The sequence below is a fragment of the Lutra lutra genome, chromosome 4 (assembly GCF_902655055.1).
Source record: "Lutra lutra chromosome 4, mLutLut1.2, whole genome shotgun sequence".
NCBI lineage: Eukaryota > Metazoa > Chordata > Mammalia > Carnivora > Mustelidae > Lutra > Lutra lutra.
Genome location: NC_062281.1, coordinates 119,711,263 through 119,723,373, shown reverse-complemented (window position 1 = coordinate 119,723,373; position 12,111 = coordinate 119,711,263). Strand labels below are relative to the sequence as shown.

General features: G+C 33.3%; 1 protein-coding gene across 10 annotated transcripts in view; it reads right to left on the bottom strand.

Annotated features, from left to right (window-relative positions):
- Positions 1-997: 997 nt before the first annotated feature.
- The window catches only part of HFM1 (helicase for meiosis 1), a 117,149-nt gene continuing 106,035 nt past the window's right edge, over positions 998-12,111 (bottom strand). For 8 of the 10 annotated variants that reach the window (XM_047727317.1, XM_047727319.1, XM_047727316.1 and 5 more), the window contains 5 exons: positions 8,440-8,685; positions 6,742-6,832; positions 2,252-2,363; positions 2,004-2,158; positions 998-1,074 (listed from right to left, as the gene is read on the bottom strand). In XM_047727317.1, coding sequence (XP_047583273.1) covers positions 1,005-1,074; positions 2,004-2,158; positions 2,252-2,363; positions 6,742-6,832; positions 8,440-8,685 — 674 coding nt within the window. In that variant the 3' untranslated portion in view covers positions 998-1,004. Of the gene's footprint in view, positions 1,075-2,003; positions 2,159-2,251; positions 2,364-6,741; positions 6,833-8,439; positions 8,686-12,111 lie in introns of those variants that run through there. The other 2 variants (XM_047727314.1, XR_007126832.1) reach the window with 2 other exon arrangements.

Here is a 12,111-nt window from a genome sequence, read left to right as displayed (position 1 = left end):
TGTATGCAAGATGAGCAGATTGTAGTGCGCCAATTTTTCATTTTAATGGTGTTTAATAACCTTTAAAGGTTGTAGCATGATTGATTCAGATGCAGAAACATGCCAATTGTAAAGATAACTAAAATAAAAGAACCGGTTGCCCTTCTTTTTCAACACATAATAAAGCTTCTTAGTTTTGTTTTAAGCTTTTTCTCCATACTTAATACATATGATGCTTCACAAATGTTTACCAATGACAACAATGACAACCTCGTCTGGAAGTTTCTCTTCTTTACATCTCTTGTCTCTAAGGCTCTTATGCTTAAAGAAAAATTCCTAAAATTTCTTAAGTGGGCTTCAACTTCCCCTGTATCTATAAATAAATTAAATAATAAACATTGCTTAGACCGCCTCTATACTACTTACCAATAAATATAAATAAATTTGAGAACAAATTCATGGGAGAATAACATGAAATAGTGTTTGCCACAGTAAAAGTCAATGTAACAAGGTTTTAGAATTCACCACACTGGAAAACAAGCCAAAGGAAAACAACAATCTATATTGATTAATGTTTCATTTATTATTATTTAAAGTTATATAAAACAACAGGTTCAGACAGCCACTGGATTCTTAAAAATCTTTAGTAAAACAAAACAATATTGGTGAATAATCCATATAATAAATTGATCCACTGACCTAGCATTATTTTGTTTTCATAGAATTTCTTAATATAAAAATGTACTTTTATTGGTTCCTGTCAAAATCCAATCAAGATACATTTAAGTGCAATTTAATTTTTAGCTTACTGAAACAAATCCACTATAAAGTGTTTTTCATGAAGCTCCAATAGGAAAATAAATCAATCCAAAAATTTGGTGCAAATAAGTCAACAAAACTGGTCAAATTCAAGAAAAAAACATTTGAACAATTATGAACTACTTTAAAAAAATAAAATGCATGCTTTGTAATTGGGTGTCTATATACCTTATCTTATTAGTAGGAGATGAATTTTTTGGTTTCTTTTAGAAAATACCATCAAATATTCCCAGAAAAGACTTCATTTCATCAGCTTCATCATCAGGATGATACCTACTGGAGGGGGGAAAAGCAAGTACAGAAATCTATCTAGATTGCTGAGAGGTTAATGTATCAAATGAACTTCAATATGTATTACCTAGTAAGAAGTCCATGGGGGAAAATCAGACTTCATAAACTGTGAGAAGTAGGGATCAAGTCTCTTAGGTATTTCCTTAAGGTTTTTAAAAAGTAATGTCATTTAATCAGTGTGTGAACAAGTCTATAAACTTTGACTATTCAAGGGGAAAGACAGAAAATGCTACAGTTACTCCTAGAAGTGACCAGCTGATGGGGAACTGAGTAGACTTAATCTGACTTTTCATTGAACCTGCAGAATTGTATAAGAACTGGTTGGCTAAAATACAACTTGAACATCTGAAAAATTAGCCAATCTCATTTGGATTTAAGTGATTTTACACTTTATATTATCAACATCTTATATTCAAATCAGTGAAACAAAGTTTAGTAATACAGTATGTTTTAATTAAAGATATTAAACATATGTTCTCAAAAATTGAGATAGTTAAAATTATGAATTATTTTAAGGAGTTTAGGTCACCAGGGTCTAAATATTCAATGTTTTTAAGTAAATAAAATGTTTAGATTTTGATCTTTAAAATAAACCAAGGAAAGGGGCACCAGGGTAGTTCATTCTTGATTTCAACTCAGATCATGATCTCAGGGTCATGAGATGGAGCTCCAAATAAACTCCAAGCGAGGCATGGGGCCTGCTTGAGATTCCCTCTCTTCCTCTACCTCTGCCCCTCCCATTCACTCTCTCTCATTCTCTATCCCTATAATAAAATAAAATAAAATAAAATAAAATAAAATAAAATAAAATAAAATAAAACAAAACAAAATAAACAAAGGAAAAAAGAATACTGAATTTCTTCACAGAAAGTTTTCATTGGCATAGTCTTGAAATGTCTTTAAAGAATTCTTACCTGATATCAACTTCCTCTTTACATTCACTGTTTCTAATAAAGAAATCCACTTTCTTAACAAAATGTGAAGAATTTGGTATTTTTTCAGAGTGAGTAAAGCACAGCTTTTCAATTTCTGGTGACAGGCTTTGTTGCTCTCTTTCTTGTAAATGGACCTATATTTTGAGGTTAACAGAAAAAAAAGGCAATCTTTGAAAGTTTAACTATTCAGACAGAATTTAAAAGAAAAACAATGAAGTGCTTCTTACAGTATTTGCATTTCCAGCTTGTTGAGGTGATTTTTTCATGGAGGATGCATCAAACTTGAACACAGGAGAATTTGATAAATAAACATCTGGCTTCTCAGGCGATGAAACAAAACTAAAAATAAAAATTAATCATTTGTAAAATATGGCAAAGAGGAGAAAAAAACCATTTTAATTTAGATGAATAGTGATTCTTTGGGGAATATGATTAAATTTTACCATATTTATTACTAAAAATTATGCTGTTTTTTAGACTCATGGAAAATTTGGTGTAGCTCCTTTCCTTTAGACAAAACACCAATTACTATATTCCAAATTAGATAAGAATACTATTTTTAAAAGCCTACAGAAGTAATCATTCAGTAATTTTCTTTAAAATTGAGTCTTATGCTTAATTTTCTATTACCTAGCAGTCTGTAAATCTTTTCTAAATCCCACTTTGCTTAACTTTTAATCTCCTCTCCGTTCCAATCTCACTGTAGAGAGATAACTTGACTTATCTTCTTATGTAAAACTACACTAAAATTCACCTTCAATCTTCTGTATTAAATTCATTCATTAAAAAACATTTATTATTCACTACCATATGCCAGATATTGTACTAAGAGCTAGGTATAAAGAGGTAAACAAATCCTCAGGGAGTTATCATCTAGTAGAGGAGCAGACAACGAGTAAATAATAAATATACATAATTATAGATCCTGAAGTGATATGAAGGAAATTGAGTAATATTACAGGAAATAGTGTGGAGACACAAACACACTTCAAAAGGTGGTTATGAATGCATGTCTCTCTGAGAAGGTGACAATTTAAAGTTGACACTTATAGGCTAAAATAGGAGTAAAAAGCAGTGGGTGCAGGTAGTAGAGTAGAGAAGTACATATATTGAGAGAATTGAATCTTTTTGTCTTTGATTAAAGACAAGAAATCAAAATAGTAAAAAGGGGTATAAAATGAAAAGCATGACTCCTTTCCACTCCAAATCCTCAGGTCCTACAGGCCTTCTTTTCAGGATCAACTTCTGGCACAATTTTTCTTTAGAGGCTTCTTGATAAGGATTCCTTTTTAAATCCACTTATCTTCTGTTCATTACTTTTAAACTCTCCATAAACTATTTATAGTTTCTAAAGATATGGCCCACAAAACTGTCTATGTGCTTTGTTATTTTCCTACTTGTATCTTTTTCCTTCCTACTTAAATTTTTTGCTTCTTTACACCCACAGCTTTGTTCTCCTTTGATGCTTCTAATCTGTTTATTCTGTATGACTCAAAGTTAGAACTAATCAATGGAAATAGTAAGAAGACAAAATTTAGGCAAATAGTCTTAAAAGCTATTGAATGGTCTGAGAGACCCAAATACGGAACAAGCATGTTGGAGTGAATGAGCTCCTGGTTACTAGAGCTGTCTTGGTAGAGATGGCATGAATACCGGCCAGTGATGTTGGATGGTGATTCACGCATCTGGTGATGGGAACACTAAATGATGCTTATTATTAAGCACCTTGCAGCTCTGGAATTCTCTGAAATCTGTGATTCTGTCATGCCAATAATCAGTAAAATGACTAAATAATAACAAAAATACCAAAAGACACCACAAATTTCTCATATTTTAAACTAGGAGAAATAAATAACCAGAGGAGTAGTGATTGGCAAAATAGATAAAGGGGATTAAGATGTACAAACTTCCACTTGTAAAATAAATAAGTCACAGAGATGAAAATTACAGCACAGGGATATAGTCAATAATATTGTAATGACATTGTGTGGTGACAGATGGTGACTAACTACACTTATTGTTGTGAGCCTTGAGTAGTGTATAAAATTGTTGAATCAGTAAGTTGTATACCTGAAGTTAATATAACATTGCATGTCAGTCATGCTTCAATAATAAAAAGTAAAATAAAAATAAATAAAAGAATCAACCACTACTCAGCTCTAAGCAGTTGTTGCTGTGTAAGAAATAAATGTCTAGTGTTGTCAAATATTCTGATTTAAAAAAAAAAAACCTAGAAATCTAAAATCTGATGTGACATCTCCTGACTTCTAAATTTTAAGAACTAATTTTTAAAAATGTAATACAGTTGGGTGCCCTGTTAAGCGTCTGCCTTCAGCTCAGGTCATGATTCCAGAGTCCCAGGATGGAGTCCCATATCGGGTTCCCTGCTCAACAGGGAGTCTGCTTCTCCCTCTGCCCCTCCCCCAGTGGTATGCTTGCTCTCTCACTCTCTCTCCTGCAAAAATAAATAAATAAAATCTTTAAGATAAGTAAATAAAATAAAATAAAATGTGATACAGTCTATAGCCCCTCTCCAGCTGTAACCTAGTTTTTGATGTCCATGTAAGCAGTAGGAACCTTTCCAAGATACTTAAGCACAGGATAAACAATTTGATAAGACAAAAATTATTCTAGTGATTTGTATATTATATATAGTGATATGATATATATAGAATGAGTTGCAGAAGGTGGGACCACAAGAGACATTGTGGCCAGTACAAGAAGCAGCCTATGGTGAGGCTAAACTAGAGCAGAGGTAATGGAAACTGAGAGGTAGAGTTGGATTTTTGAAACAATTCATGGCACATACTAGATTTAGCAATAATTAGGATACAATAGTCGAGGAAGAGGGAAAAATAAGTGGCAAGTGGGTAGATGAAGATGTTATCTGAAAATATAGGACATATAGACATTTGAAAAAGAAAATAGTAATTTAAAAAATGTTCAACTTGAGGCACCTGTTTAAAACAGCTCAGTGGGTAGAACATGTGACTCTTGATCTAAACCACCACTCCTCTGGTAACCATCAGTTTGCTCTCTGTATTTAAGAGCCTGTTTTTGTGTTTTTTGCTCGTTTGCTTTGTTTTATTAGATTTCAGATCTAAGTGAAATCACATGTCTGGCTTATTTTACTTAGCATAATATCCTCTAGATCCACCTATGTCATTCCAAATGGCAAGATTTCATTCTCTTTTATGGCTGAGTAGTATTAGATATACAAATAGCTCACAACTTTAGTCATTCATCTATTTCTATCCACAACTTGGAGTGCTTCTATATCTTGGCTATTGTAAATAATGCTGCAAAAATACAGGGGTGCATATATCTTCTTAAATTAGTGTTTTTGTTTTCTTTGGGTAAATACACAGTAGTGGAATTACTAGATTGCAGGGTAGTTCTACTTCTAATTTTTTGAGGGAACTCCATACTGTTTTCCACAGTGGTTGCACCAATTTACATTCCCCGCCTCACAGTGTACGAGTGTTCCCTTTTCACTACATCCTCCACTAACACTTACCATTTCTTGTCTTTTTGATACTATCCTTTCTGGCTTGCATGAAGTAATATCTCATGGTTTCAATTTGCATTTCCCTGATAATTAGTGATGTTGAGCATTTTTTCATGTGTTTGTGGGCCATATGTATGTCTTCTTTGGAAAAATGTTTATTTAGGTCCTCTTTCCATTTTTTAATCAAATTGGTTTTTTGGTGTGTATTGTATAAATTCTTCATTTATTTTGGAAATTTATCCCTTATTGGATATATTATTTGCAAATAGCTTCTCCCATTCAGTAGATTGTCTTTTTGTTTTGTTCATGGTATCCTTTGCTGTGCAAAAGCTTTTTATTTTGGTCTAGTTCCAAATAGTTTATTTTTGTTTTTGTTTCCCTTGCCTTAGGAGACATAGCCATAAACATGTTGCTAGAATCAATGTCAAAGAAATTACCACCTATATTTTCTTTTAGGAGTTTTATGGTTTCAAGTCTTATACTTAGGTCTTTAATCCATTTTAAGTTTATTTTTGTGTATGGTGTAAAAAAGTGGTCCAGTGTCTATTTTTGTGTCAGTACCATACTATTTTGATTACTGTAGCTTTGTAGTAATCTCGAAATTTGGAATTGAAAATTGGTATCTCCACAGTTGTGCCTTTTTATATGGGACACTCTTCAGTTGCCTTTGGCCCACCAAATCCTGAAGGCAGTATGAGTTTTTAACCACCTTCTATAGGATACAGTTAAGTTGTCTAAGTACAGCATTCAAGGCTTTTTAGAATCAGACCTCAGCACTCAGCATTAATGCTGTGGCTCTACTGATGCTTTACTGACCCTTGAGCATAAGATACCTTCTCAAGCCTTATACCTTTACACATGCTTCTTCTACCAGGAATGCCTTATCCTCTTCTTTTCTACCTGTCAAACTACTATTCAGTTTTCAAGTCCTTTGAAAAGTAAAAATTCCTCGGCTCCAGCCCCAGAGACCATGATTTGGTAAGTCTACTGTAGGGCCCAGGAATGTGCATTTTTAATATATTTTAATACTTTTGAAGTAGGTGGTTTGTCAATAGCACTTTGAGAAACACAGTTCTAAAAATAAGAGGTTTCAGGCTGGCTAATACCTTATAGTTTCTTTGACATCTAATAATTCAATCCCCATCTCCAATTATGTGTCAGAAGGATATACAGTTGTAAAGTATTCCAAACCAAAATTCTAAAACTTGCCTTTTTGCCATTTCTCCTTGGAATTTGCTCTTTGACTCCTGGAGGAATAGCTTATTTCCTTTGATACTTGAACTCAAAGTGTTTCCAAATCCTATGTAAAGAGATAACATTTTGAAATTAAATGGCAAGAAATAGATGAAAGGATCTTGTCAGAAGTTCTACAAGGGCTCTCTCCAATAGATATGATTCTGATTAAAGAAGAAATGAATAATCCTCTCAATTATCAGATTTAATTTACATAGAGAAATAACGGAGCAAAGCTAAGGGAGTGAAACTGTAAACAAATAGGTTAGCTTATCAGTTACTATACTAAAAGGTCCCCAAATCACTTTTACTTACTTACTTATTTTAACTCATGTAAATGATCAAGTTGAATTTCATTCAATATTTTCAATGGTCTACATACAATTAAGTTCATTTAAAGTGCTCTATACACGGCATTTATGGAGACTGATTTTCCAGCATCAAAGTTATGCCCTCACATGATTAGGCTACCTCAAAGAATCACTACAAACTGCCTCTTAAATTGCAATACACAATGACTTTTAACTTTGAGCTAGTGACTAGTAGCTGTCCACTGATACAGGAAATTGTGCCTACAGGCTCCACATCATAGATTTTCCTGGCCTATTTTGTGAAAGTGGTCAAATCCTATTCCTTCTGGAAGGAATAAGAGTTCTCTAGATATTTCTTTAGAATCCTGAAACAATAATATTTCAACTTCTAATAGCTTCCCTTAAAAAGATTTTTTAAAAGAGCATTTGGGTGGGAAACATTAAAAGGTAACTATAATTCTGGGAGACTGATTTCCTCCTGTCAGCCATCATGGGAGAGAGTACCTCTATTTTGCTGTCTTCATACACTTATCAAGATTTTCATTTTCTGTTTTAGTGACATAGAGTAAATCTGCCAGTAATTCGGAACACTAAGTCCCGTTATTTTGGAGTTGTAAATGATTTAAATATAATATCTAGTACAGAAGAAACGAATCCTTTCTTATTATTTATTTATACCTGAAAAAAATCAGTATGTCTACTAGAAATAAAAGGTGTCTTTCATTTTCCTGGATAGCAGATGAATACTTTTATAAATTGAGTAATTTTAGGGCCACCTGGGTGGCTCATTCAGTTGGATATCCAACTCTTGATTTTGGCTCAGCTCATAATCTCAAGGTCATGGGATCAAGCCCTGTGTGGGGCTCTGTGCTCAGTGCAGTCTGTTGTCCCTCTCCCTCTGCTCCTCTCTTGCTCACGCATGTGAGCATTCTCTCACTTACTCTCTCTTTCAAATAAATAAATAAAATCATTTTTAAAAAATGGAATAATTTTGTCCTTCACAAACATTAGGAAATTATGTGTGATCACAGAATTGAAAGCTACATAGTCTATTTTATGAGGGAAAATTCAATAAACATTTTTTATTTAAACAGAGTTTTTAACAAGATAGGGGAGCAATAGAATAGAAAAAGCTCATATGCTATATCATTATCACGGAATAACCTTGAATTCTGTCCTTAGGAGTAAATGTGATTTATGGAAGGGTCACATTTTCAGTTTTGCTAAAAATTATAATCTTAAAAAAACAAAACTAATTAAGCAAACGTTTAAAAAAGGCAAAGAAAATTAGTCCCAGAAACTGAATTGAAAAATATTCGAAGAATTTCTCATGAAATTATTTCAGGCTAAAAAACAATTTTACCTGATGTTTTTGTCTTCTCAGTACTGGCTGAAAAACTGGTAACTTCTAATAAGTTCTCATCATCAAAATCATCCCAAACTTCATCTCCCAATTCAAAGGTCACATTCAAAACTTTTGAGAATGGAGTATTACTTTTGTCCACATCTTTCAAATTCTGGTTTCCAGATGCATTAAGATGTCTGTTGAACAGCACTGTTTGAGGGGCTTTCTCATCTGAAGTTATAGGATAGTTCCATCTAGAGAAATCTGTCATGTGTATGTATAAAAGAGTACAGGTACTTTTAAAATCATTAACATAATTTCCCACTGATATATCAAATACATCTTTCAACTACTAAACTGAAGTTTGAATAGTAGTTTTCAAAAGTATTGAGTCAAGCATTGTTGAATATTGTTTTCAACCAATTCTATTTACTATTACAAATACTGATAGTTGCATTAAATTTAATTTTCAATGGATTCTTTTAGAGAGAATTATATTTTCTCTCTTAATTCCTATAGGAGAATAACCCTACTCTAAAATGAATTTTATAATTTCTAAAATGGTCTTCCTTCCTCCAGCTCTTTTTTCCTACAAGTGAATCTTGAATATTATGAAATATGTTCTTCTAAAATATATCTTAATTTTTCTCCTGCTAAAAAATCTTCAGTGTTATCCATTGTTTATAGACTGGGCTTAGGGCCAGACTAATAGGTGAAAATTCTACTTCTCTCACTTACTAGTTGTATGATCTTAGACAAGTAATTTAAAGTCTCTGAGCCTCGTTTTCTCCTCTAGGAAATGGGAATAATAATAGTATCTATTTCATAAAATTGTTAGGGGCAATAAATGCCTTTAGTTTTGCAGTTTTCCATAGCAGTGTGCTAACAAATGTCTAATAACTGCTTCTCCAAAATGTATGCATATATATATACATATATATATGTATATATATATATATATATACACATACACACACATATTTATTATATTTATTTATTACGGGTAAAGGATATGTAACACACAATTTATAAATAGTAATAAAATATATAGCCCGCTTAATTGTAAATTTCATATATTTGATTTTCACTGAATGTTTTCATTGAGTTTTACCAAACTCTTATATCCGTAGCCAACTTATGGTTGCAGTTAACAAAAGAATATAGTTCTCACATGAATGCTGCTTGATGTTTTTGTTGACTGTAACAACTAAGGTGAAAGCAAAATAACAGAGAAGGATGTTGGGACTTGACTCATTCATTCATTGACTTAGGCAACTCCTTTGCTAAATTAGACAACAGTTTTCAAATATTAGAAGAATATTCCCTCACCTTTTTGTGCTACTCACGTCATAGCTATAGACAGAACACACTGTTAAAATTTACTCTGTACTATTAACATTTTTTCTATCACTTTCATAAGTCTAAGCAATAAATCAAGTCCTAATATGCAGTGTTTGCTGATTTCCATGGTATAAATATTCCCATTATGATTAATTTCAAGCTACCAATGTGACATCTCTGAATGCAGTTCAGAAGAAATGCATAGTAACACACTATTAAATAGTACTTCTACCATATAGATATAAATAAAAAGGAAATACTCTCAAGAACACAGTAATATGTTACTACATAATAGAAAGTGATCAATTTTGAATATTTACAGTCTTTGTTTTTAATTATTTAATTGAAAGTTTATACAATTAAACTTTTAATAATGGCTGAAAGATTCCCAAGAATTTAATAATAATCTCTCACAAGCCAGCACAAGCTTGCTCCAGTGCACCACCAAGATTCCTTCATTTTAAATATTCTCAGTACTTTACTTCACCTACCCAAATCTTACTTTATCTTTCAATTGTACCTACAAGTCCAGTTCATATTATTCCACTTTTGTTCACTGATACACACACAATATATATACTAAAAATAAAAGAGATATAAAGTGTAATGGGAATGCAAAGGGAACAGGACCTAAACCTACAATGGAAGTCAGAGTGGACGCCCCTAAGATGGTAAAATGGTAAGAAGGTAACATTGGAATTTGAGCTTGGTAGAGCTGTGAATATGGAGCAGGGGAAGGGGAAAGGCAAGATACTCCATGAGGGGAGCACAGTATGTGAAAGACATGGCAGTATGGGAGACCAGAGAATGTTTGGAGAACTATATGTATTCAGGATTTCTGGATCACAAAGTAGGAGAAGAAGGGCCCACTTAGCCTGACAGGAAGTTAAATGCCAGATTATGCTGATGCTTATTTTCTATGTTGAAGAATTCACTTTTTCCCCCTTTATAGGCAATGGGTAACTACTGAAGATATTTTAGCAAGAGGTTTATATGATCAGAGATATCTATTAGATTCCCCGGAATAGTTATGAATGGGATGATAATGAGACTGGAAGCAAAGAAAGCTATTGTAATAAATGAGAAACAATGAATGTCTGAGCTAGAGTATCAGCAGAAAGGACAGAGAAGAACAGATATGAGAGATGTTTAGGAGGCAAAACAGATAGGATTTGGCAATTACTTGCATGTAAGTTAAGGTATTTAAGATGAATCTTTTCCTGCCTTTAGCAGCTTGGAAAAGAAGAGGGTTCATTCACTGACCTAAGGAGAAAAGAAAAGGAGCAGTGTGAGGTACAGAGAAGACAGAAAGAGTTCAGATGCAGCTATGTTAACTATTAGGTGGCTATGTCCACAATGATGACTGTATAGTTGGGTCAAGGCCAGATAGAAAGAAAGAGATGGCAAATGCAGATGTAGAAATCATCTGAATATAGTTAGTAGTTGCAGATATGGACTTGGGTGACACTGTAAAAGAAAAGTTTATGAAGTAAGAAGAATAAAAAAGTAAAAAAGAATCCTTTGCAACATCAACAGGAGAAAAAGCCCAAGCAGTTCAAGAAGTAGTAGTAGAACCAACAGAATAGTTTAATTGAAACCAAAGGAGAGATTTCCAAAAGAAGGGAAATACCAGATGTGTCAAACACAACAACAGTCAAAGAAAATATAAGTTGAAGAGTTCACTGAATTCAGCACTTAGGAGATCACTAAATGGTCTAAGCAAAAGCAGTTTCAAAGGAGTAGAGAACCCAAATTTAGGTGAATGAAAAAATGACTAGGAGGTAAGGATATAAGCATAGTGAGTATAACTCGCCCTTTGAAGAATTTTTGTTTGATGGGAAAGCAAGACATTAAAGTATATAAAGACTTTGGTGATTCTGTTCTTTGCCTGACATACTTCCCCTTCTTTCCTGTCCTTTGGTGAAACTGCCTCCACACATTCCATGTAATCCTGGTGAGGATGTCATTTATGGTACCCTGGTCCCAAGGGCTACAGCAGAGGAATGTATGACCCAATCCCCAGGCTACAGGGTTTGATGGCGGGATGAATACAAGACTCAACGAAGGTCATTTAGAATGAACTCTGCTCTGCCAAACCTAACAGGGAAGGCTGTTTTTCCACTGAGACTGTTCTACTAGGAAGATGTGAGTTAGGGGCTACCTGCCATGTGAAAAAGCCTTTTGAAAAAAATAAAGCCAATTAGTAACAGGCATAGCTAAAAAACTGAGAGAAAGCCAGAGGCACAACCAAAATTATTTGAGTGCTTGGATCTAGCAAAATTAAAGCCAGATGCATGTCTGGACTTACAAGTTTACATGAATGGTCTCCTTTTTTTGTGTGTGATTAAG